Here is a 27,787-nt window from a genome sequence, read left to right on the forward strand (position 1 = left end):
GTCCCTGACCTTGAGATCTACTTTGCGGCTGCACAGCTACAATGGCCCATGCAGTGGCTAGGAGGGGCCCCGATGGGCGAGAGTGTGGATATTAAGGCGCAGTTAAACGGAGTGGCTATCCTGGACTGGCTGCTTACTCAAGGTGGTCCTAACGAAGACCTGGGCACCTTGGCATGACTAGCCAAGATATGCTGGAACAGCCCAGGCAAGTGATATCACCCTATATGCAACAGCTGCTGCTGTGGAGCATGCTCAAAATGAGAACTTTAGGGGGAACGCATGACCCAGCTCCATGGCGCGATGCAGCTGTACTAACAATTAGGTGATTTGTATGAAGATGGAGCCCTACCTTACCTTCACAATCTGTAGTATGTCTGTGGGTCAGGAGCAGGATAATTTCTGACCTATAATTTGCTTCTGTTAGTGCTCAGATGTACCTGGAATGTGGCGCAGGAACAGCCAGCTATACACCATAGGTTACAGTGTATCCTGACACATGACATGGGGAGCACGGCAATCATTCTGTTATATATGGCTCTGCAGAGAGCTGATTCTGGGCATGCTCTACCTAGCAGGCACAGATGGGAGGGCTGCTAGGGGACCACACTTTCATCTAAACAGTGGACAACGGCTATGGAACAGATGCAACGCGTGTCACATAATGTGCATCTCAAGTTCACGCAGTTCAACTACTTACACCACTCATACCTTACACCCCATAGATTACAAAGGATGTTCCCTGTGGTTACCTCTGTGTGTTCGTGTTGCAGTCATCCCAATGCTACTTTTCTATATGGTGTGGGATTGTGCAGCACTCGCGCCGGAGTGGGTATAGGAAGCTGGCCTGATGTGTGGTGAGCACCTATGGTGTTATCGCTTTTACAGGTCCAGGTATCCCCTATTAGTAAAGTGTAGGCAGAGTCTATGAAGCCAGGGCTCTCTAGAGGTAGCTGTGGATGAGCAGCCACTAGTAATCTAGGAGACATGAAAAGCTTATGCAATATCACTACAGTCACACAGCACTTACACACATGAAAGAACCACACAGTGTTACAAAAACAAAGGTACTTTATTATGGTAACACGAATACTAAAATACTGTATAGGTAATATTCCACTAGGAGGTGAGTAAACACACTATTATATACACATTAGAAGTCAGTGATTAGCATAAAAAGCAATAGTAAATAGTAAAACAATAGAAAACAGTGAAGGCCCTAGGGGGAGACCAAACCATATACTAAGTAAGTGGAATGTGAAAGGCAGTCCCCCACCCAAGGAAGTGGGATCTCTTGAGGGGAACTGGAGGAACTAGGAACCCCAAAGAGTAAGTACCATGGTGTCCCCCAGCGACCAACAGAGAAGCGATAAGTACCTGTTTTTTCCCCAAACCTGCAGGAGAACTTTGGAAAAGGACTGTGCAAGACCGAGGCAAGTCTGGAAGAAACCAAAAGGTAGATCCTGACAGAAGAGGACCTGCAAAAGAAGGGGACCAAGTCCAGTTCAAGTTGGAGTGTCCATTGTGTCAGGTGCCGCTACCCACCCTTCTGGAGATGCAGGACCAGGTCGACGGTGGAGACAAGGAGTCAGCTGTGAAGCACCGGAGCAGGAAAAGAGTTCCAGAAGTGATGCAGACGATGTCCTATGATGGCAAAAGAGTTGTAGTCAGTCAGTGGTGTTGGAATCCACCAACAAGCCTTGGCAAAGGCAAAAGTCGCAGGTGAAGAGTTGCAGAGCTGCCGGAGACCAGCAAGGTCCAGGGGACTCAACCCAAGGAGGGGAGTCCCAGGTGACCCTCAGCAGTGACGAGAGTCAGAAGACGAGGAGGCACATGGACCATGAACATCCCTTGGAAGAGGAGCCAACAAGCCTTGGTAGCTGCAAGAGTCATGGGGCAAAGGGGTACTGTCCTGCAAGGAAAGGCAAGGGCTCACTGTCTCCCAAGCTGGACAGCTAGTAGAGAGGACCGAGGGGACCACTCCAGACAACCACCTGTGTGGCAGGATCCATGCAGTTTTGCAGGAGAGCGGATCCACACAGCTGGATGTCATTGCAGTTGGTGCCTGAGAATGCAGGGGAGTGATTCCTACACTCCAAGGGAGATTCCTCCTTGCTTCTTGAGGAGGCTGAAGACTCCTCACCCTCAGAGGATGCACAGCCATGGAAATGTTGCAGTTGCTGGAAGTAGCCGGAGAAACAATGTTGCAGAGCAGAGCCGTCACTGGAGTTGCAGATTGTCGGTTACTGGAGGGTCCAGTTGCAGTCCTGTTGGCCAGAAGATGAAGTAAATGATCCAGAGGGGTCCTGCTGAAATCTTGCATGTTGAATCTGAAGACCCACCCTGGACGCAGACCCTAAAGAGCCCAGAAAGGGGGACTGGTCACTTAGCAGGGTGACCACCTATAAGGAAGGGGCTGCAACATCACCTGCCTGGCCTGGCCACTCAGATGCTCCCAGGAGCCTCTGCCCACCTTGGATTCAAGATGGCAGAATCAAGTGGTCACCTGTAGGAGCTCTGGCACCACCCCTGGGGTGGCGATGGACAGGGGTGTGGTCACTACCCCTCCCAAGACATGTAACACCTATTTCCAAATGGAGAGGGTGTTGCCTTCCTCTCCCAAAGAAAATTCTTTGTTCTCCCTTCCTCTGCTTGAGCTGGTCAAGCAGTAGGAGGGCAGAACCTGTCTGTGGGGTGGCAGCAGCGCGCGCTGGCTGAAAACCCCCAGAATACTGGTAGTAGCAATTCCAGATTGCATGAAATCATACAACCAATACTGGCAACAGTATTGGGGTATGATTCCAAAATGTTTGATAACAAACATACACAGGTTCGGAGTTACCATTATGTAGCTGGACACAGGTAGTGACCTCAGGGGGTGTGGAATTTAATAAAATAACCACTTGTCCATGGGACAGGTTACTTCTTAAATCTACTTGTCCTGTAAAAAATCTACTTGTCCCTTTGGTGCCATGTAGTGCAGCAGCATATTATGGCAGCATTCTCATTTTGTAAGAGCTATGATAATAGCCTCTCTGATTAAGCTGGGGCTAATACAATAGTAAGGTTTGAATATTTGCAATTTCAATCCCTTCTATAGCAATTTCCTTATTTTGCCACCTTTGCCTGCGAGTCTGCAAACCTACTAACTTGCATGTTTTAAGGATTTTCACCAGCTCTTCTCTAATCTTTTCCCATAATGAGAAAGGCTGGAAATTTACTCCTGACAATGGCAGAAGTAGAAGTTCTTCCAGGGTTGGGAAAAAGCGGATGGAGGGAAAGTGGTCTTGTAAACACTCAATAGATTTTCACATGAGCAAATCTACACATGCATATTTGCTCGTGCTAAAATACAGTTGACAAATATTTTCTAGGAGTACAATTTCCTGGTCTACGTCTGAATGTTCTTGTGAATTAATGAAAGCTACTAATTGAAAGACATATACCATGGGTACACTTTCGTGTCTTTCTTTAAGAATTGGGTGTGATCGCAATCTGCTCTTCCACAAGGAGCATATTGGCACACAAAGTAGTTTTGTTCAGTGCTAGGAACTATTGTGGCAATCAGTGGTGAAACAAAACTGGAGGGGGCTCCCCTGCAAAGAACATGGAGGCCCACCCTCCCCCCCCCACCGACTCACTCAGAGCTGGTGCTGTGTTGAGGGGGCCCCCTGGAGGGGCTGTGGAGCCTTTGGTATGTCACTTTTTGCCAGTGTTTAGCATATTGGTGAGGGCCTGGTAGCTCCCACAACAATAAAGTGTTACAAAAGCCATGTCAAAATAAGACATGCATTGACAAAACCAAAAGACTCTAAAAAAATGTCAGATTGGTCGGCTTTGCCAGTGCTTGTTTATTTTCATGCTTCCCATAATCTTGTGAAAATGGCTACACTGATTTTCCGTTAGGATTTTTTGGGGGGAAATACTAGCATGCATCAACACATTTTACTAAATAACGCTTCAAAGAAATGACATCTAAAATTTCATAGTAGCGAAACATTTCTTTTCTTGCATTTTATTCAGAACATTTTATTTGGAAAGCAAAGAATCATCACTCTTGCATACAAGCTTCTGCAAACATTTGCATCTAATCAGAGAGCATTCTGGGAGCATTATACTTAGCCTCATATTGTTAAACTTTTCAAACATGTGTGTACACTATTTTTTTTTAACTGGAACTACTGTCAGTAGTGCAGTGTGACCTTAAAAAGATTATTTACAGCGCTTACCCTAATATTGAAGGCTTTTCATTAATGAACCATAAATACAAGTTCGAACAGCATTAGCACAGGGACACATATATACCTCAAATGCAGACAGTTCCTTTCTCTGTAAACTAGCAGCCAAAAGGTTTGTACTGGAGGGGGTTGGGCCTACTTGTCACAAGGACAAAATAAACATGAAAACTTGCTGCCCTTGACCCCAAACAATATCTCCCAAGTGTGAGGTGATAGGAATTCCACATCCCTGGACATGTGTCACACAGGTACCTGCACCCGACCATCTGGGCTAGGAGGGCCTGCCATAGGGGTGACTTACAGGGTGGTGACCTGTAAGTCACCAGAGTGCATGCACCTTTTCACGCAGGCTGCTATGGCAGGCCTGCACACACATTTTGCCTGGGCTCCCATGGGTGGCACAATACATGCTGCAGCCCATGGGGGACCCCAGGTGTCCCGATGCCCAGGGCACCTAAGACCCATATACTAGGGACTTATGGGGGGACATCAGTATGCCAATTGTGGGGTGTGCTAAGTCCTAAGCAACCAAATTTAGAGGGAGAGAGCACAGTGACTGGGGTCCTGGTTAGCAGGATCCCAGTGAACACAGTCAAAACACACTGACAGCAGGCAAAAAGTGAGGGTAACCATGCCAAAAAGAGGGTACTTTCCTACAGTGGGTACGAGGTATGGGCACATCTCAGATGTGATTGATGTACAGCTACCACCGGATCCCCTGCTCTGCTTACTAGGAGTCACTAAACGTTTGAAATAGTCCAAAGGCTACTTGAAATTTACTGACCTTGCAATGGCTCTCTATAGGCGTCTCGCTGCGATGTCCGGGAAGGCAGCCCAATCCCCCTCGATTGATTGCTGGCTGCAGGTGATGAATAAATAGGGTGCTGCAGAGGCGGATGCCATGTGCTGTGGCTCTCACCATACAGGTACAACAGGGGCGGCTACACTATGGGATGTATATGTTCTTAAGCTGCGTGCAAAGTGGGAAGCACCCACATGAAACGTAAATGCTCCCCCACCCCCATGAGTCCCTCTGGATTTGAGAAACTGGACAGCAGACACTCTGGGGTTTCCCTCCTCGTGGACAACCTCCTCACAAACACATGTATAAACCGAATTGCTGATGAATAACATGCATGTTATTATGAATTTGATTTTGTTTTAGCCCTAAAGTGTTTGTTTTTGGTTATTACAATGTTGCTCTTTCTGTGTGTTTGCAGTTGAGAATATGATAAGGTGATTGTTCCTACCCTCAGGCATGTTTTCCATATGTGCTTATCATTTTGTTAAGGCTGCAACTGGGTTAGCTGTAGACATGCAACAAGTAACTATAGAACACTTGCATTACTGATACTCACTGTTGCTTTGTGTTGGACTCTATTACTGCTGTAATTTTTTAAAGGTGGTGTATCCAACGGCATATATATGTACCTGGCTTACTGTCTTGTATAGATAAATGCCAATAAAGATTGATTAAAAAAATAAAATAGATTGGGTCATTTATTCTCATAACGTCAAAAATGACCCGATTGCTTACTGGTAATCTCTCTTAGTCTTCCTGGTCCCAGTCATTACTTGTGAGGTGAACATCAGCTCAGTCAGGAAAACTCATGCGTGTTGAAATTGTAGGCACACCCACCCAGGCTGGGAACCATAATAGAAATGCATTCCAAAAATGTTCTGTCATTACTAAGCCCTGTTGAAGGCCTTATATGTGAGAAAGGAGGAGTGGGGCACCATGACTCGGATAAATAGGAGTAATGAAGATTATCTGTGTATAATCAGGCCATTACTTCTATGCCTCATGTCATTATTTTAAGGCCTTCGACAAAATAAATAAAACAGCAATCGTCTAATGCAAGATCTGAAATTCCAATTGGTACATGGTGAATTCAGACAATGGAATCAAAATCAAAACATAGGGCCTGATTTAGAGTTTAGCGGATGGGGTTACTCCATCACAAACGCGACTGATATCCCGTCTGACGTATTATGATTCCATAATATCCTGTGGAAATCGTAATATGGCAGATATCCGTCACGTTCGTGATGGAGTAACCCATCCGCCAAACTCCAAATCAGGCCCATAATCATCATAAGAAGCAAGATTGTGGCTTTACGAAAATAAGAAGCCTGAAACAAACTTTTGTTCATCATTCAGAAATGTCTGTAAAAAAATAAAGCTTAATGAAAGTATGGTGAGAAGCCGAAGTCCCAGAACTGCATATTTCTTTCAAAGAACTCCCATGGGTGTCTGTCCAGGAAGCAGAAACACCTCTTGCTGATTGTCATTGAATCCTTTCGGGAAAAGGAGCATCCTGTCCTGAATAACTTAGAATTGATCCACCTGCTTATTCTCAGTTAAACCAGCAGTCACAAACTAAGGGTCTGACTACCAAGCGGGGCGAGATCGGTCAAGATAAATTAACAGGGTTCTTTTGACATCATGGAAGTGAAGATTTATGTTAAGAACCAGGTGACTTGGATTATTGATCCATGGGGGAATTGAGTGTTTTCATTCCTTAAAAAGATGTAACTTGTCCTCCAGTTGGGGACCAAAGAGACAAGCATCTTCATAATGCACACATAAGGTTGCAGAACTTTGAGCTGCATTTGCATTCCAGTCCTTTAACAATAAGTCAACATGAGCTGCTACTGATGCTCCACTAATTGAGGCTGAGGCTCCCACTAGATTAAACAAGCTATCAGAGAGAAACTCTCTGTCATTCTCTTTCTGCTAAAAGTTCACAACAGTCAGACCCATCTTGAATGGCTTTAAAGAAATTCTTGAAGTCTGAGATTAACGACTGTGAACTAGAAATCCTGTAATCCAGTTTCAAAGAGCAAGATGCAAACCTGAATAAAAATGTTCTATAAGAATATTTTCTTCAACCACTGATGTTCTTCCCAAAATGCTGGCCACAGCAGAACCAATCTGAACAGTATTTGGCAATTTCGTATCCATATATTTCAATGGAGAGAGGAAAGACATGAAGATAAGCATTTTGTTGTGACAGAAACTTTCCATTCTATAAGAATAACCTTCATCAAATGCAGATGAACAAGAACTGCTACCATAGGAGACAAAGATGGAAAAGTCTGCCCAGACATCCCTGGAGTTTCAGGGACTGGAAACCCCATATTTATCGTTGCATGCAAAAGAATATTTGGCAACATAACTTTGGACATATATTTTCTTTCTGTTCTCCACGAGGAATCACATCAACACCATTTTTTTCATCCTGAAACATCTGAGTAACATAAATCGTCATTTGGAGATTTCTTACTTGAAGAAGTATGTGCCTTCTTATTCTCTAATGAGGCCAGCAGTTCAATTAGAAGTCTTTTGGTTCTTTCTTCATCATTACCCTCTCTGCCTTGTTTAGATGTCTTAGGTGAAGAGTATGAAAATGGGTAAATGTATTTTTTGAATGCATGTTTACCCATGATATAGGTAAGAGAGATACCGAATTGTTTTTTGGAAGAGGAAAGACCCCCGGCAATGATCACACGTGGGAGGGGCCAAGCCCTCCTCTATTGCGCTTATAGCGCTCTCGGCACTCCAGCCTCGCGGGAAGAGGAAAGACTGTTTTTTTCTGCACCAGGGAGGGACCCCCGGCAGCGATCACACGTGGGAGTGGCCAAGCCCTCCTCTATCCCGCTTATAGCGCTCTCGGCACTCCCACCTCGCGGGACGTGCGTGGGCAGCGACCGGAAGAGGCTGGGCCCCCTCCCTGAAATTTACTTTGTTACCCTGGTTTGGATAACGTGTACTCGGCTGGAATTTGGTCAGGTACCCCCCACTTCTTGTTGATGAGCGAGCAATTGTATTCATTATAGGCTAATTTTACTACTTGTTTTTATTACCGGCAACTCAGTAAGGTTTTTATATTCCTTCCACTGTTTTAAGTCTACTGACTCTTGGTATTGACTTTGAGTTTTTTAAAAGTTTTTATTATACAATTTGTATACGCTCTAGCCTGCTCCCTATAGGTAACAAGTCCCTGCTTGAGATAGTGAATCCTTCCTGTACACGTCGGCCTAGCCATAGTTACTGGATAGTAGCGCTTCAGAGTGGCTATAGTTGACCTTGATTGTACAATAAATATTCAGATTTGGGTAAGAGGAAGCAACTAAGTGCAAAAAATATGTCTCACCACAAAGATCATACTTCAATACTAAAATTCATATCAGGAGCAATGGGTGCGATTGATAAACAGATTATAAACGTTGAAGAAATAATTTTAACCCAGAGAGGCCCGCTGGAATCTTTAGATAATCATAATAACCCCTTACCCTCAGAAGCAGTTTCTCAACCACAGACTAACTTGCAAGGAAGTAGGGAATATTCAAAGGGCTTAAATGGATGTATTCATTATCTAAGCGAGACCATCTCAGAGGCCGATGATTCTTCACCTCCCCCAAACGTACAAGGAAACCTAAAGCGGCCCGAAAGAGTAGGGCTTCTACCCCGAGCCATCAGAAATAAGCATTCATAACAAAAATGGAGACTGACTGACGGAACAACCTTCAGTTAATCCTCTTAATACAAAACCCTCCCAGAAGAATACTCGTACCATAGTAAAAGCAAAAACTAACATCTTAGACACCATCATTGCTTTGGAACAACTAGTCAGGACGTCTTTTGAGTTATTGACTAAACGTCTAACCCAAGTGGAGGAAAACGTGGAGTCGATACTTAATTTAGTAAAGTCTCGGACCTCAGGTTCAATTCCCATATCTCCTCAATCTGGTAGCGATATAGATTCAAATCGGAACTCACTCCTTTTTAAAGAGCAACAACACCGTCCAAACATCTCTTTGGCTAATCAAGGCCACCCAGAACTTTGTACCCTCTCAAACCGCACCAGTAGTTCCCAACCATTAAATGCACACATTAAGAGCTCGGAACTACGTAACATATTGAAACCCGTTTTGGACACACCATCTCCATCAAAAGATGCATTACATCTTCCTCCTGCAGTAACTCCTTATGTAGTAGTCCTCGCAAACGTCCCTATCATTCCTGCGGAAAATAGGGAAACATGGACGTCACTCAGAAACAAATCCCTTAACTGGATAGGAACACTCATGGAACCTGGTATGGTAGACACCCTTTTTGAAGACTTTAAAATGGCCAGGAGAGTGAAATGGGTGGGTAGGTCTCATAAAACATTAGGGGGTGATTGTGTGGTACTTTCATTCAAAACCCCAAAATTGGTTGAGCATATTTTGAGAACTTTATGCCCACGACAAATCCCGGACCATGGTATCTTTTTGCTCCCCCTAGGTTATTTCTACAAATCTAGGGGAGGCCTGACCAACCCAGTATAGAGCCCACAAACCAACAAGGTAGCATTGAAAGGAATTATCTAGTCCCTACCGAGAACAGATTTTATGCCCTCCCCTTGGAGGAAGTCGATTGACTAATGGTAGATCATGTTGAGGGTAGGTTGTTGACCATAAAGACGAATTTCGCCCCTGATCACCTGAATAGTGTAGTTGATCAGGAGGGGAGTAATGAGGAAGAAACAACTGTAAAACAGAATAGAGTACAACAAGACCCCACTGACGACTCCCTAGAAGGTAGAACTCCTGCGCAACTATCCATACCCCTAACTATCTTCACACTGTATACAGTGACGGAGACTACAATACCTACACCAACAAGGAAAGCAGGGCTACCTGACTCCCCGGGAATGGGTCCATTATTTCGGGGGATAAACTCATTTTTTGGAATGTGACAGGTCTCTGCAATAAAATTGAAAATGAGGTTTGGCTAGAATTTATTAGATCCTTCTCCTGTGTATGTCTACAGGAGACTTGGACTGCAGACCCTATCCATATAAACGGATACAGGACATTTCACACTCCCGCAATCCCTTTGCCACGGGGTAGGGCGAAAGGCGGCCTTTGCACATACATTTCTAATAAGTCCGATTCACTAAAGGTGTCTAGCCTAATCTCTAATAAGTTTTTTCAACTGATCATATGCGATTTAAAATCTGGAGCGCATTTAGTCATTATTAACTTTTATAATAACGCTCCCTCACAAAAAAATTCACATATTCTTATACAATTGCAGGACGATCTGGATTGCGTATGTAATCACACATACAAGGAGAACTACATCATCTGGGGAGGTGATTTTAATATTCATTTGTGTCCTCAAACACATGAGAAAGTTTGCAGCCTAGGTGTAGGAGGAAATGACGATTTATTTAATTTTAGTCATAATTACCTTGGTAACATGTTAAATGACATATTATTTAAATTTGATCTTTCTTTCTGTAATGGTCTAACTGGTAGTAACCCTCAGCTCAAACCCACTTTTAATGCCAGAGGTGCAAACACCATAATAGATTTCATACTATTATCAAATAACTTCGGTTTTGGCGCAGCCGACTATAAAATATATGACATTGCGCTAAGTGATCACTATCCCCAAAGCATACATCTCAAACTGCCCCAAGTGATAAACAAAAACAAGAGTGCAGTAGAAAATGCAGCAAACATTGAATTGGGCTTAAGAAATGGGTATTCTATACTTTGATCACAGATTGAACCGACAGGTTTTATGGAACAGCTGTTGAGTGACTACTCCAATGAGGTTGAAGTATGCCTCTCAGATAACATCAGAGCTCAGGACTGCATTAGTGCATTTACAGCAATCACCATGGGAATTAAACAGTCTCTCACAGCAAGCGCAGGTAAATCTAGACCACGGGGAAACAAAGGGTGGTTTGATACTGAATGTACACGGGCCTATAGGAAACTCAATCTGTACCTACATAGTCAAAACCCAAACAAGCATGAGATCACTATCCTTAGGCACAAGTACAAAGAGGCCATAAAAAAATAGGAAAAAAGACATAAAAGATGAGGCTTAGAATAATCTTTATGATGCAAGTGTTCAAAATAATAACGCTAAATTCTGGAAGATAGTAAATTCTCCTCTACTGGATGAGGGTATGTCACCGAGAACTGGAATTGCTATTACTGGCGAGGATTGGCTGACCCAGTTCTCCAAAATATACTCTTTGGGAAAGACAACCTCTGACATAAATGCACACAGAGTGGATCTCCAGCCTATCACTCCACCATTTAGTTTAAGAGAGGTCATCGACGCTATAAATACCACCAAGAGTGGGAAAGCACCAGGCCCAGATGGGGTACCAATTGACATCTATAAGGCCAACGTACCACTTTGGGGCCCCTTATTGACACAGCTTTTACGAGCCTGTTGTACCACAGCCTTCATCCCGACCTAGGCGGAGTCCATCATTGTTCCAATTTTCAAAAAAGGCGACCTACAAAACCCAGCATGTTATAGACCAATTTCACTACTAGATACCCTCACAAAGATTGCAGGACGTATTGTGCTTAACAGGCTGCGGGAGTGGACGGAAGCTAATAACATATTAACGGACCTACAATATGGCTTCAGATCTGGGATAGGGACTGTGGAACAGGCCCTGAATTTAGATATGTTGATTGGTAAATACACGAAGGCCAAGCCAGTTGCCCTATATCTTGTATTTGTAGATTTGACCTCGGCATTTGATTGCGTAATTCATAGTAAACTTTGGCCCATCTTGCTGCATATGGGGGTCGATAATACAATAGTTCACTTTATTAGGGAACTATATTCCGGAGCAACAGCCAGGGTACGTTTCAGGTTCCAGGGGGAGTGTACTCCCTCCTTTTCTGTAAATCGGGGGTGGGGGGGGGTACGCCAAGGCTGTGTTCTTGCACCTCTTTTGTTTTCTCTCTACATCAATGAACTAGAGGCTGTCTTGTCCACAGAATGTAGAGATCTCCCACAACTTGGCTCCCGACAGATTCCAGCACGAATGTACGCTGATGACACTGTTCTCATGGCGTGTACCCCATTAGCTCTGCAGCGATTATTGGCAATTTTTGGTAACTATATGGAAGACCTAGGCATCAAAATCAACCAGTCGAAAACCTACACGATGACCTGTGGCATAAAATCCACCAAAAAATCTCATATTACATTAAATGGCGCTAAATTAGATGATACAGAAACTTTCTCATACTTAGGAATTATGTTTGACAACAAAGGCACTTGGTCGCAAGCTATCAATTCCAGGAAATTACTTTTTACGAAAACCATTACGGCTGTAAAAAACTTCTCCAAAAAAGTAGTTAGGGCAACGCCTAAAGATATGCTGACAAGTTATAATGCCAAATGTGTCTCTGTTGCAACATATGGCGCAGGCCTATGAGGACATAGGAAATGTAATGTCCTGCAGTTAGTAGAAAATGATTTTTAAAAATGTATCCTAAGTGTTCAAAAATCTACCTCAACCATGTGTGTCATTCAGAACTGGTGGTAACATATATTTTAGACTTATTAAATATTCAACCAATTTTACTCTGGCACAAAGTGTGGACATCTGAATCCACAAGCCTAAACAGGGCTATTATAGCAGATGCACAATCACTAAGCTATTCGTCGAAAATCTCCTGGCTGGACTACATAAAGAACTTCTTTATGGCCTTGGGATATCCAGAGTTTTATCATACACCAGAAAAAATTGAAAGATTTTCTAGGAAAGATTTGGAAAAAATGTGTCTCTCCCATCTGGCGGACCGAAGGTGGGCAATAGAATCAAGGAAATCAAGTGTGATGAGGAATCTTTTGCTTCAGCAATCGGACGGTACGGAACCATATTTAAAGTAGGTTCTGAACCCTATGCATCGGTACGTCCTCACACGCTTAAGACTACAGACATTTCATCGACTTATCAGTTTTACCGTAACTAATGATTGGAGCCCAGTGCTGGGAAAATGTCACTGTGAGTTTAAATCAGATCAAAGTACAATGCATACCGTTTTATTTTGCACATTATATTCTGATTCAAGGAAAGTGTTTGTTATACCACTTTTAAAATCCTTGCAATTTACACAGTGCCGCCCTGCTTTTCTCTATCTGCTGACTCCCATCAGTTCAAATTTGCAATGCCCTAGCGGTTTACCTGTGTGCAGTTATGAACTCTCGATTACACTATTAGAGTAAATTTAGGAGGTCTCCTATGTATAAATGATTTTAGTAATGTCAGTAACTTTTATCTCCTAACATCCTGTTTTTATTTCCCTTACTGTTATCAGGGTCTTTTAATGTGCAACTGATTTTAGACTTTTGTCCTAAATTTATGACACCGTTTTAATTTTTAGAAGCCTTATTTATTCATATTAAGTGGAAGTTGATTGGCGTTGTTTGGTATATTTATGTGCTTTTATGATTGTGATAAACAATCGAATAAAGTATTTTGATGATGATGATGATGATGATACCAAATTCAGACAAAAAGAATTGAAACTAATAACAGGCGACAAACAGGCTTAGGAGTGAGTCAACCACCAAACAGCCACATCATATGATCAGATATGCTGCTTAAATAACTAAAGAGATCCATCGATTTGTTCACCAATCTCAGAGCTGAAAATAAAAGCTAATGCATGTGCGGAACATTCCACCTATCCACGTGTGCCACAAATTCTGACATTTCTTTCACTCACATAACAAGGGGAAGAGATGCACACAGGTGTGCCTTTGAACATAATGCATGCGAGCAAATGAGGCAGGTTACCCACTATAATAATCATGGATGTCATTTATGGGTCTGCAGGAGTCATATCTGCAACCTCTTGATATGCCTTTTGTGCATACTGGTACTGTCCTTGTGACCCTTAACTGTGTGGCCAGTGAGCCAAGGTGAGAAAGCATTCCTGACATACCCCTCTGGAAAATTATCCAATGAAGTCCACTCAGGCAGTGTATTTGTCTCAATGATGCTAGAACATCATAGAATGCAAAGCAAAAGGATATAATACTAAAAAGTAGCTCAGAGGTGCTTGTATTATTCCTTATTCAAGGAATTACATCTGTCCCATCTACGAGCTAAAACACAAACAATTGGTCAAGTTGGAGTGTAACACACAACACAGCAAAAATTCTAAGGAATTCAGTGCACTCAAACATTTGAACATTGTCAAAGTAAGTAACTAACTACATTAAAAGTCGCCACGTTGAAGAATAAAGAATACCAAACTTGTCAGAATTGTATGAATTTAAGTTTGGTAAAACAGTATTCAGAATTACTATTACAAACCTGCACAGGTCTTCTAAAACAGATGCATAATAGACTATTTTATTTTCCATTTTATTTGGCAATGTTTAAAATGTTGGGCAATACACTTAATAACAGCAGCACAAACTATCTCATTATGCTCCTAGGTCCTGTCTAAATAGACATCATGAAACACAAAATCCAGGGAGAGAATGTTTTCTCAGCCGAGCCATGAGACCCGAGACAATGACAAGATCTATACCCACTGTAAACCAACAATTTTGTTTTCTCTTTTACCTGAAATGGGATAATAATCTAATCCAACTAAATATAAGAACCAGATAGACCAAAACATGGAGAAACTAGCCAACTTTCAACAGATGCAAGTGCTGACCAATGATCCTGGCAAAAACATAAGGTGGTATGAAAATATAATTAGCCAGGTGGTTCACAGTCTAAGGACTGATTTAAAAGATAATAGGAAATGGGATAATAAGATCCGGGGGAACCGCAGGAAAGGAAACGATTGCTTAAATGTAGAATGTCGGAAATTAAAGGCTCATATTAGATTAGGAAAGGGGAAAAAAGCCTTAGATTTAGGTTCCACTATGAAATATACAATAGCCTCGAGAACATTAAGAAAGTATATAAAATGTTAATTAGGAACCTGAAAAGGGTCCATAAGGAGAAGTGTTGGGGAAATCTGTTAGAAGCAATACAAACATTTTTTTTTTAAGTTTTGAAAGCTAGTGCAGGATGGTTCAGGGAAAATGCAGGGGGCTATGAACTGTGTGGTGGAAGAAGACGTATAGGTTGAGTATCTAAAATAAATATATGGTAAAGGGATAGCGCCTGTGAAAACAACAGTAACCCCATGGGCGGGAGTGGATGAAGACACTAGGGGCCTGTTTTCGGTAGCCAGTGTTAAACGTAGTATATTGAACCTGGTTTTGTCTAGAGCGGCTAAACTGGATAGCCTTCTGGCTGTTCTAATAAACACCAGGCCCGATTGGTGGGCAGAATTCTTTCACTGGATGTTCCTTGACATATTAGTTAAGGGCCAGTTCCCGGAAAACTGGAAAGACGCAATCATTAGACCCATTCAGAAGAGGGGAGATTTAAAGACCCCAAAGAATTAGAGGGTGATCATCCTACTGGATGTTGGAGAAAAGTTGTTTGCAAAAATTATATTAGGTAGGTTTGAGGAATGGGACAAACTGGAACATATTGTGCCCCCAGAACAGGGGAGTTTCAAGGAAGGTCATTCAACAATTGACCATTGTTTTTCACTATGGCCCACTGCGCAGAAGCCAGTAGAGAAAAGGGGAAGCCTGTTTTACTGCTTTGTTGACTTTCGTGCTGCTTTGGATTTGGTGGACCGGAAGTGCTTATGGGAATTTCTGGAAAAGCGAAACATCCAAAAGAGTTGTTTGGCCTTAATTCAGAAGCCACACTCGCACAACTGGACTCAGGTAATCATGGATATCAATCAATCAATCAGCAATTTGTAGAGCGATCTACTCACCCGCAGGGTCTAGAAGATACAGAAGGGACTCTGACAGAGAAATATCTATCAATAGTGGGCTGCGGCGTGGCTGTGTCCTGGTCCCCTTACTTTTCTCTCTATTTATTGTGGACTTTCCAGCAGCTTGGTTGTAGAAAGGGGTGTTGTTAGACCTGCCAGCCTTAGGGTGGTCATCCCTCAAATTTTTGCCTACCTCCCTCCACTTTTCTGACAATGTTTTGCTGGTTTTAGGACTCTGTGCACTTTACCACTGCTAACCAGTGCTAAAGTGCTCTCTCCCTTAAACATGGTAACATTGGTTCATTCCCAATTGGCATATTTGATTTACTTGTAAGTCCCTAATAAAGTGCACTACATGTGCCCAGGGCCTGTAAATTGAATGCTACTAGTGGACCTGCAGCACTGATTGTGCCACCCACATAAGTAGCCCCTTAACCATGTCTCAGGCCTGCCAATGCAAGGCCTGTATGTGCAGTTTCACTGCCACTTCGACTCGGCATTTAAAAGCACTTGCCAAGCCTTAAACTTGCCTTTTCCTACATATAGGTCACCCCTAAAGACAGGGAGCTATGTAGGTAAAAGGCAGGACATGTACATGTGTGGTGTATTTGTCCTGGTAGTGGAAAACTCCTAAATTTGTTTTCCACTACTGTGAGGCCTGCTGCTTTCAAAGGCTAGCATTAGGGCTACCCTCATATACTGATTGAGTGGTAGATTCTGATCAGAAAGGGGTAAGCAGGTCATATTTAGTATGGCCAGAATGGTAATAGACACCCCTGCTTATTGGTGAGGTTGGATTTTATATGGCTATTTTAGAAATGCCACTTTTAGAAAGTGAGCATTTCTCTGCACTTAAACTCCATCTGTGCCTTACAGCCTGTCTCCAATCAACATCTGGGCTGGGCTGGTTGGCAGCTTCCTTGTGCATTTCACCCCGACAACCAAAAACACAGGACACTCAGTCACACCTGCACTCATCTGCATACTGAATGGGTCTTCCTGGGCTTGAAGGGTGGAGGGCCTGACACTTACATTTCAAAGGCTAGTGGCCTGCTCTCACACAAGGGACTGCCAACCCCTCTACTGGGATACTGGCAGACAGACCGCAGGGATGTGGAATTCCTATCGCCGGGACATCTTGTTTGGGGTCAAGGGCAACAAGTTTTTATGTTTACTTTGTCCTTGGGACAAGTAGGCCCAACCCTCTGCAGCACAAACCCTTTGGCTGCCTGTTTACAGAGAGTGGAACTCTCTGCAGCTGAGGTAATGTGTTTCCAAAACATAATGCTGTTCGAACTTGTATTTATGGTTCATTATATGAAAACCTTCATTATTAGGGTGAGTGCTGTAAATAAATGTTTTAAGGTCACACTCCACTACTGACGATGGTTCCAGTACAAAAAAAAAAAATGTGTATACACATGTTTGAAAAGTTTAAGCTATGAGGCTAAGTATAATGCTCCCAGAATGCTCTCTGATTAGATGCAAATGAAGTGTCATTTAGTAAAATGTTTTGAAGCATGCTAGTATTTCCCAAAAATATTTCTAATGGAAAATCAGTGAAACCATTTTCAACACGATTATGGGAAGCATGAAAATAAACAAACACTGACAAAGCCAACTGATCTGACATATTTTTATAAGTCTTTTAGTTTCATCAATGCGTGTCTTGTTTTGACATGGCTTTTGTAACACTTTATTGTTGTGGGAGCTACCAGGCCCTCAACATTGTAACAAACACTGGCAAAAAACCCCCAAAACGTTTTTGAACTCTAAAAGCACACGTTGCCACCAGTGGCATAACAAAGGCCCGCAGCCGCCCTCCAGGGGGCCCCTTCAGCACAGCACCTGCCCTGAGTGAGTCTGGAGAGGGGGCTCCTCCATGTTCTTTGCAAAGGGGCACCCTCCAGTTTCGTTACGTCACTGATTGCCACTGTAGTTCCTGACACTGAACAAAACTACTTTGTGTGCCAATATGCTCCTTGTGGAAGAGAAGAATGCGATCACTCACAGTAAAGCCAGCCGAAAGAGAGAGAAATAGAAGTTTAATAAAAACAAAATGTCTTTGTTAACACCAGACCTAATTAGGGACCAAGACCCACATGTAGGTAGCTTTTTGCATGTCGCAAACAGCGACTTTCGCTGTTTGCGACGTGCAAAAAGCACATTGCGATGCACAAACCCAGTTTTGCGATTTGGTAACCTGGTTACCGAATCGCAAAACGGGTTTGCGACTCGCAATTAGGAAGGGGTGTTCCCTTCCTAATTGCGACTCGCAGTGCAATGTAGGATTGTTTTGCGAATGCGGGCGAAAACCAATCGCAGTTTGCACCCATTTCAAATGGGTGCTAACACTTTCACAAAAGGGAAGGGGTCCCCCTGGGACCCCTTCCCCATTGTGAATGTCACTGTAAACATTTTTTCAGAGCAGGCAGTGGTCCTGCGGACTACTGCCTGCTCTGAAAAAATGAAACGAAAACGTTTCATTTTTGTAATGCATCTCGTTTTCCTTTAAGCAAAACGGGCTGCATTACAAAAAAAAAAAAAAAAACTGCTTTATTGAAAAGCAGTCACAGACATGGTGGTCTGCTGTCTCCAGCAGGCCACCATCCTGTGAGGCCGCCATTCGCAAGGGGGTCGCAAATTGCGACCCACCTCATGATTATTCATGAGGTGTGCATTTGCGAAGCCCTTGCGAATCACAGATGGTGTCAGGGGACACCATCCTACATTCGGATTTGCGACTCGCAATTTGCGGGTCGCAAATCTGAACCTACCTACACGTGGCCCCAAATTCTTAAAGAAAGTCACAAAAGTGCACCCATGGTATATGTCGTACCCCTATAAAATATTTGTGAACTGTATTTTAGCATGGGTAAATACGCATGTGTAGATTTGCTCATGTGAAAATCTATTGAGCATTTGCAAGTTCATTTTCCCTCCAGCCACTTTCTTCCCAGCCCTGGAAGAAGTTCTAATTCTGCCATTGTCAGGAGTAAATGTCCAACCTTTCTTATTATGGGAAAATATTAGAGAGAAGCTGGTGAAAATCTTTAAAACATGCAGGTTAGTAGGGTTGCAGACTCAAAGGCATTCCAGCCCTGGAACTATTGCTTACTGTTTCCTCCAGCCCCAGTATGCAGATCTGCAGAAAGGTGGAAAAATAAGGAAATTGCTACAGTAGGGATTGAAACTGCAAGTATTCAAGCCCTACTATGGTAGTAGCCCTGGCATAATCAGAGAGGCTTTTATCAGAGCTCTTACATAATGAGATTGCTGCCATAATTTGGCGCCACACTACATGGCACCAAAGGGACAAGTAGATCTTTTTACAGGACAAGTAGATTTGAGAAGCAACCTGTCCTGTGGACAAGTAGATATTTTAATAAATTCCACACCCCTGCAGACCTGTACTGAAAAGGGAACTTGTGCACTTCAAAACCACTCTTTGACGTCTCACCCACCTCAAAGGCATTTTTGGGTATATAAACTGGGTCTATGACCAACCAACTCAGACACTTCTGGGCCTGAACCTACAACCTGTCAAGAGGAACTGCATGGCTGCCCAAAAGACTCATCTGGATTGCTTTGCTAAGAAGGGCTGCTGCCCTGCTGCCCTCTGACTTTGCTGAGAAGTGCTCTCCAAGGGCTTGGATTGAGCTTGCCTCCTGTTTTCTGAGGTCTCAGGTCTCAGGTCCCAAAAGACTTCATCTCTTCAGGAAACTCCTTGTACACCAAATATCGCCACACAGGCTGCCTGGAACAACACACAGCCGTTTTGCGACTGAGAATTTGATGCGCAGCTGAACCAGAACAACGCAGCCCTACTTCCAGAGTGAAGATTCTACGCAGCACCTCCTTGCAACAGAAAATTCGACACACAGCTCTATCGGACTGATGCGTAGCTGAACTTGAATAATGCAGCCGCTTCTCTGAGTGGAAAACGGACGCAGCACCTGCTGTGTGACAGAAAATATGACGCATCGCCCTACCGGATTGACGCAATGCCTGTGACTTCTTCTAGTGTGCCTAGGATTTCCCCGCATCGTACCTGGGTGTCAAAAAGATCCCTGCATCGCAATGAGGAACCAAGACTGCGCACCGAGAAACGACGCAAAGCACCTTGCAGCATGGAAAGAAAAGACGCATTGTCTGTGCCTCTTCGGAAAATGCGGCGCACACCTTACTTTTCCACGCATCTCCTCCTCTGTAGTCTCCGTGCGTCGTTATTTTTGACACATAACAGGTACTTTGTGTAATCAAGAGACAACTGTTGATTTCTAAGATTTAAGACTCTTTTTAATCTTGCAAAAGTGATATCTCAACTTGTGCTTACTGAATCTTTATCATTTTGACCTTAATTTAACCAGCTAAATATCATATATTTTTCTAAACCTGTGTGGTGTATTTTTGTGGTGTTTTCACTGTTACTGTATGATTATTTGCACACATACTTTACACATTGCCTTCTAAGTTAAGCCTGACCGCTCAGTGCCAAGCTACCAGAGGGTGAGCACAGGATAATTTGGATTGTGTGTGATTTACCCTGAACTAGGATTGTCGTCCCTACTTGGACAAGGGTGTATACCTCTGCAACTAGAGATCCCATTTCTAACAGGCGTTAGTCCCAGAGTGGATCGAAAACATGTAGCATGTCTCCTTTATGCAGACGACCTTGAGATTTTAGATTAAACAGAGATAGGCCTGCAAAGGAAGCTGGATGTGTTTAAAGAATACTGTAAAGTTAAAAAGTTCGTCGTAAATTTGGAGAAGACAAAAGCATTGAGTTTTGGTAACAAAAAACTGTAAAGTTTAGTTGGTATCTCTGACCTGCTAAGTTGGAATTGGTGAATGAATATAAGTATCTAGGGTCTGGTTTGCGAAGTTCTTGAAGTGGAATGTTCACACTGAATCAATAAAAGAAAAGGCTGTTGCCTCAGTAAGTGTCCAGAAACAAATGTAATAGGGACTATGGTGAGATGTCCCACAGGCCTGTCTTGAAAGCCTATGCTGCCACAATACCCCTCAATTTCAGTACGGAGCTGAGCTGCTATGTGTCAGTGGTAAAAGTGGCTGGGACGCCGAGGAGGGTAAAATGTCAAAAAAGTTTCCTGTCTCTTCCAGAATCATCAATGATACAAGCTGTTAGATTGGAGACTGACATGACTTCATGGAGCATACTGGCTCAAGTGGCATTAACCAGATTGTGGCAATGTTTGAGTGCTGGCGAGAGGCAAAAGGTTGCTCTGTGGTTAAAAATGAGATTATGAGTATTGGAATGAAATAGGCTAAGGGGGTGAGAAAAAGCCCAAAAAATATTTGGGGGGAAATGAAGGTTAAGTTGGGCCCACAAAATTTACAAATAGAGGCCTCAAATAGGGATCTCAGGGCACTTGGTAAGGAACTGTCCATAGAACATGATCAGCAGTTCTTAGAGGGTAAAAACTCAGCCCAGTTTAGTCTCAAGCTTGGCAAAATGAAGTATGGTTCCTTATATGGAATTATTACCAAACCGTCTGCTTAGATCCAAACCGTTAAGGTTGGGGATGGGAATCAATACATGTTATTCCAATGCCAAGATAAAATTGGCAATGATTGACTCTGCTGGTAAATGTACATGTGATTTGAGGAAAAAATGTGATAATTTGCACATTTTAATGGATTGTTTAAAAGGCCTGCCCCTCCAGTAACCATTCCCCGCCCTATTTATTTTAAATATGGCATCAGGCGCAAACTGTAGTTCTTTTAACTGATATGCGATTCTTGGGTGTAGCATGTGCCGTAGGAAGATTCATTATGCCTGCAAAAAAGTTTTTTATTTGTACATGAAGACTAGTTTTTATGCACTTTTATAAGAAGAGTTAGTTTTAACCTTGTAACCTCAGGGTGAAGACACATAAATTTTATATATTTTGGGGTACATAATTCGTAAATGGGTATCTGGGAGGGTATATTTTTATATTTTATTTGATTGCTGTATGTTATTCAAGTGAATGTTTTTATACAAAGTGATCATGTTTTATGTTGTTTAAAGACTTATGTTTTAAATAAACACAGTTTTGACTGACTGTTAAACCAAAACAAATACTCCGTCCTTAATTTATTTCATGACAAAGACATAAAAACATGCACCATTTTATACTGACTGACCAGGTTGTAGCTTTGTTACTTGCATAACAGCAAATATTGCATATTGTCCAAAATTCAGTGTCATGTAAATGTACATCTTGTATCAAAGAGGACCATTCTAGGGTAACAATATGTACAGAATGCAAAGTTGGTTTTGAATCATTTTGTCATAGAGCATCTTCCAGTAACTATAAGATAAGTGTGTGCGTGCGCATGTGAGCATCTGGAAGAGAAGGCTGCGGGATCATGACATAGTGTTTAAAATATCATTTAAACTGTTTCAAAAATGTCCAGTTGAATGTCGAGCTTGGATGGGTCACACTGTCCTCCCAATAGCTTTACAGGGTGCGCTGAATGAACTAGACCAATTCCCATGAAAATGTTAAATAAATTACCTGTTTATGATAATAAGGATGAATTGTCTGTGCTTATTTTGTGTAGCTTTGGCTCGTGTTTCCTTTTTTCTTCACCTTGAGCAGTGTTTTCAAATGCCATTTACACTGATCTTTAATATAAACAACAGTAAAAAAATTAAAGTAACATGCAAACAATAATTTGGCCATTTTTTTAGGACTGGACGCCTTTTGAGCACAAAGAGTAGACATGATAACCTTTGCTAAATATATTACTCCTCTGACAAATCCAGTACAGATGGGCCAGCAGTTTCACCTGCTCCAAAGGGGTGTTGAATTTAATAAAAAGTCTACTTATTCTTGAGACAGGTTGCTTCTTAAATCTACTTGTTCTGTAAAAAAAATCTACTTGTCCCTTTGGTGCCATGTAGTTTGGCGACAAATTATGACAGCAATCTCAATATGTAAGAGGTCTGATAATAGCCTCTCTGATTATGCAAGGGCTACAACTATGGTAGGGCTTGAATACTTGCAATTTCAATCCCTATTATAGCAATTTCCTTATTTTGCCACCTTTTCGCAGATCTACATACTGGGGCTGGAGGAAGCAGTAAGCAATAGTTCCAGGGCTGGATTGCCTTTGAGTCTGCAAACCCTCTAACTTGCATGTTTAAGGATTTTCACAAGCTATTCTCCAATTGTTTCCCATATTGAAAAAGGTTGGAAATGTACTACTGACAAATGGCAGAAGTAGAAGTTCTTCCAGGGTTGGGAAAAAAGGGGTTGGAGGGAAAGTGAACTTGTAAACGCTAAATAGATTTTCACATGAGCAAATCTACACATGCATATTTGCTTGTGCTAAAATACAGTTAAGAAATATTTTCTAGGAGTACAATTTCATACTCCTGTAAGTTCTTGAAAGCCACTAATTCAAAGACATACCATGGGTGCACTTTTGTGACTTTCTTTAAGAATTGGGTCCCTAATTAGGTCTAGCATTAACAAATACATTTTGTTTTTATTAAGCTTCTATTTCTCTCTATCTGTCTATCTGTCTATGGGTTGGCTTTACTGTGAGTGATCACATCCTGCTCTTCCACAAGGAGCATATAGCACACAAATTAGTTTTGTTTGGTGCCAGGAACTACTGTGGCAATCAGTGGTGTAACGAAACTGGAGGGGACCACCCTGCAAAGAACATGGAAGGGGCCTCCCTCCAGGCTCACTCAGGGCAGGTGCTGTGCTGAGGGAGCCCCCTAGAAGGGCCACCCGCACCAGAGGGGCTGTGGGGTCTTTGTTACGCCACTGGTGGCAATGTATGCTTTTTGAGACTCAAAAACCTTTTCTGATTCTTGCTAGTGTTCATTACAATGGTGAGGGCCTGGCAGCTCCCACGACAATAAAGTGTTACAAAACCCATGTCAAAACAGGACATGTATTGAAACCAAAAGACTCACACCAAATGTCGAATTGGTTGGCTTTGCCAGTGCTTGTTTATTTTCATGCTGCCCATAATCTTGTTGAAAATGGTTACATTGATTTTTCCATTAGGAATAGTTTTTTTAAAATACTAGCATGCATCAACACATTTTACTAAATGACGCTTCAAAGAAATAGCACCTAAAATTTCACAGTAGCGGAAAAAAAATCCTACTTGCATTTAGTTCTGAACATTTTATTTTGAAAGCAAAGAATCATCACTCTTGCTTACAAGCTTCTGCAAACTTTTGCATCTAACCAGAGAGCATTCTGAGACCATTATACTTAGCCTCATATTGTTAAACTTTTCAAAAAAGTGTAAATGGCACTACTGTCAGTAGTGCAGTGTGACCTTAAAATGTTTATTTACAGGGCTCACCCTTATAATAAAGGCTTTTAATTAATGCACCATACAAGTTCGAAAAGCATGAACATATGAACACACATATTACCTCAACTGCAGACAGTTCCCTTCTCTGTAAACTGGCAGCCAGCGGGTTTGTGCTGCAGGGGGGTGGGCCTACCTCTCCCAAGGACAAAATAAACATGAGACATGCTTAATTGTCCGGAAATGGCAATTCTACTGCTCAAAGGAAGAACTTAGGGCTAGACGTTTACAATTGGTGTAAGGTGATTGAGCCTGGGCATGTGATGGTTAAGCCTGGGTTAATGATGGTTGAACTATGGCTTATGATGTCTATGCGTGGACAAATGAGGTGCAAGAGTGGGCAAATTATGGTTCAGCAGAGTCAAATGATGGTTGAGTCTGGGTAAATTCATGTTGAGCCTAGGCTTTTGAAGACTGCAACTGGGCCTGTGAAGGCTCCACCTTTAGCATAGTATGGACGCTTGTCATGGCTGTGCCCATAGCATTTCATAGTTGCACCATTGGCATATTAAAGCTGTCGTTCAGTTAACACTGCTTGTTTTTACTTGTTTTAGTAATATTTTGCTATTTTGATAATCTTAGACTTTACCTGAGAAAGCACTTCCTAAGATGTGATTGAGGTCATGTGACACCACTTCCTGTGATGTTGCCAAGGTCAACAGTCGCATGACCTCACATCCTGTGATTGAATCATGCTGAAAGGGTGTGTGATGTCATGTCCCATTCCCCTAGCATTGTGGTGAATCAACGTCTACGTTATTAATGACTGAGTGACTAAGAATCTTTTCATACATGCTTCCCCCCCCTCATGGATACTGGTCTCTTTCCATGCCGGCATTGAAGGAACATCCCCAGACCTTGTTGGTGGCTCAAGCCTAGCATGAACTTCTACTCCTAACATCCCTGCCCTAGTCGAGACAGGAAATAAAGCAGGAGGACACTAGGAAAGGAAGCCCTATTATGGCAACCAGCATTGGCAGGACTAGCATTTTCAGTACTCCTGATGTTTCCTAACTGTAAGGTGGGTTTCACCTCACAAGTAATGATTGAGAGAAGGAAGAAAATAGCAGAGGGCCATCCTGTGCATTATATAAATTTTGTTGGTGAACATCTGCATTTTATTCTGTTAGGAAAACCAACAATACACAATTGGCTTAAGAGATCCTTTGCACTTAATGTATGCATGTTTCTCTGACCTGTGGTGTCTTGCGCGGGTTCTTGTTTCTATCTATATGTGTTTTCTCAGTAGCTACAATTATTCCCAAATTTACCATATTCATTTTACCTTTCAGTGCCTTACAGTAAGGCACCTCTTCTGTGCCTACCCATATCCTCCGCCAGGCATCCCCTCTCACCTAGGATCTTGGTGATTCCAAGGGTCAGGGTTTCCAGGTAGGGCTTTAATCCGGAGATCTTCTCCTCCATCCTGACTACTGCTCCTCCCCTAAGCAGCAGAGAAGCCCTGCGGGGTAACCAGGATACACAGAGTTGGCGCGAAGCATGCCGGGGAAGCAACGTGCAGGGCAGGCAGACAACGAAAATACTTGCTTGCGCATGTGTAGCGTGGACAACGCTCCACGGAACACATTCAACGGGTTACAGTTGAGCTCTCACTTCAAGACAAAGACAAAAGCCCATTAAAAGATAACTTGCTAAAGAAACCGTTTACAAATGAAAGTGGTCCGTCTTTGCTTTCTACTAGGACATGGCGATCTGTAGTTCTATTCTGCCAATCAATTGGAGCCGAGAAGAAGTGATGGACTTCAAATCCCAGGTTGCAAAGGTACCTGCCTGTGGAAAAAAATGCACTAACTGTCACTTTTCTCAAGTGACAGCATATTAGAAGAAATAGAAAAGGGACACGAATTTATGAGCAGAAGGCAATCCATTGCTTGTGAAATAAAGGGCATTTGAGAAAAGGATTGCTTATCGTCGAATTTAAGGAAGGTTCCGGTTTGTGAATACATATAAAAAAACTTTGAAATATTTTATTTTTTATTGAAAATAAGGTCGATTCATTTTAAAAATCAATTAGTATTTTAGACATCGCATTTCACAACAAACTATTATACGAATCAATATGGGACTTAAAATTGTATGTTACAAAAACTATGTTCAAAGAAAAGCAAGATTTACTTAGAAGTTTTTTGCGCATCCCGTTTCCAAGTACAACGATGGCTGTCTCAACATGTCCTCCTTCAGCGCATATTCTAATGCTTTGCCTATCTACATGTTGTCTTTCTTTACTGTCTATCCTGACTGTCCTTGCCCAATAGGACTCGGGCCGGCAGCCCCGAGCAGCCAATGCCTGCGCCGCGGGTATGGGAGTGGTTGGGTGTCAGCTGGGGGCGGTTGTTTGAAGATGGCGGATGCCGCTGCAGTGAGCGCAGCAATGTACTGGAGCAGAGACGGTATCCTTTACCAGCCAGTTTATTGGCAGCAGACATAGCCAGGACAGGAAGCCGTACTAGTCACTGGGTGGAGGGTGGTACTCTATCCGCATGTGTAGCAAGCTCTAGGAGGAAGTGATAGGTGATGTCACTTCAACAGGAGGGGGTTCTGATGGTCTGCCTGGAGTGGTCCAGTGGGGCCGACAAATCATGATGAGGAGGCAGCGAGGAAGGTTCACTTCCTCTCACGAGTGAGCAGAGGCATCGCCTTCAGTGAGTGTTAGCATTCCGTCAAAATGGATTAATTTAAAGCTGTTAAGTTTCCCACGTTCATGCAACAGTAGTTCGCCCAGTTCAATTTATATTACTTTTGCATTCTGGAGTGTGTTGTCTGATTGTATTAATGGACCAGCATCACAACGGACCATAAAGTGCAAACAAATCCTGCATTCATTCATGAATCGGAGAAACTTGATAATTTTGTTAACTGGGGCTGACAGCACATCAGCAGGTGGCATTTCGCAGTCCAGCGATGGGACTGATAACTCAAGCGGTGGGTGCTTGAAAGTAGCTCATATGTCCATACTCACTGGAACTGAGTACTGACACACCTTATTTTTCATCTCTTTGGGTCCTGGTACTCATGACTGGTAGGCTTAGTGGTACTAGTGGTGCTGAGGATGTCTGAGTGAACTCCGCCCCCGTGTAGCTCTCTGCTGAACTCTTCAATAGCAGCTCATTTGCATTAGGTCAGGGATGACCGGGTATTGAGAATCTGACTGCAGACCAGTGCCCATTAAAGTCCGGATTTGCCATTCACATTTTAAGGGTGCAGTTTTGCCCTCATTGGAAATTCAGCCAGCCCGCTCAGAGTGGGAACGAAGAAATCTAGGATGTAATGACTTAAAAAATGTTTTGAATCCTATGTGAACCTTTTGCGTGAGTGCATGCCTACTTGTGCGTGTGTATGAGAGAGGAAGCAGAAGCGAAAATATCATGTTTGGCCTTCAGTTTTTTAGTAACAAGTAACACACTTAATATGTGTATAAATACATTTTTCTTGTGTGTTGGTATGTGGTTCAGCTGCTGTAAAATGTATTTACATAATATTGTTATTGCTAGTTGGACTTGGCTGCGTTTAATGTGGAAAGAAGTGGTCTTCAAACTTTTTAATGTCGCGCTCAAAAAAAC

At 42.6% G+C, this 27,787-nt stretch overlaps 2 protein-coding genes across 4 annotated transcripts in view; one reads left to right on the forward strand and one right to left on the reverse strand.

Moving 5' to 3' along the window:
• TPGS2 (tubulin polyglutamylase complex subunit 2) overlaps positions 1-26,381 on the reverse strand; it is a 128,320-nt gene extending 101,939 nt beyond the window's left edge. Inside the window, exon 1 of one of the 2 annotated variants that reach the window (XM_069218386.1) lies at positions 26,343-26,381. In XM_069218386.1, coding sequence (XP_069074487.1) covers positions 26,343-26,361 — 19 coding nt within the window. In that variant the 5' untranslated portion in view covers positions 26,362-26,381. Of the gene's footprint in view, positions 1-25,561; positions 25,891-26,342 lie in introns of those variants that run through there. The other variant, XM_069218295.1, reaches the window with a different exon arrangement.
• A 130-nt stretch (positions 26,382-26,511) lies between these two features.
• KIAA1328 (KIAA1328 ortholog) overlaps positions 26,512-27,787 on the forward strand; it is a 665,562-nt gene continuing 664,286 nt past the window's right edge. The window contains exon 1 of one of the 2 annotated variants that reach the window (XM_069218089.1): positions 26,512-26,617. In XM_069218089.1, the coding sequence (XP_069074190.1) occupies positions 26,569-26,617 (49 nt within the window). In that variant the 5' untranslated portion in view covers positions 26,512-26,568. Of the gene's footprint in view, positions 26,618-26,657; positions 26,870-27,787 lie in introns of those variants that run through there. The other variant, XM_069218177.1, reaches the window with a different exon arrangement.

This window comes from Pleurodeles waltl, chromosome 1_1 (assembly GCF_031143425.1).
Source record: "Pleurodeles waltl isolate 20211129_DDA chromosome 1_1, aPleWal1.hap1.20221129, whole genome shotgun sequence".
Taxonomy (NCBI): domain Eukaryota; kingdom Metazoa; phylum Chordata; class Amphibia; order Caudata; family Salamandridae; genus Pleurodeles; species Pleurodeles waltl.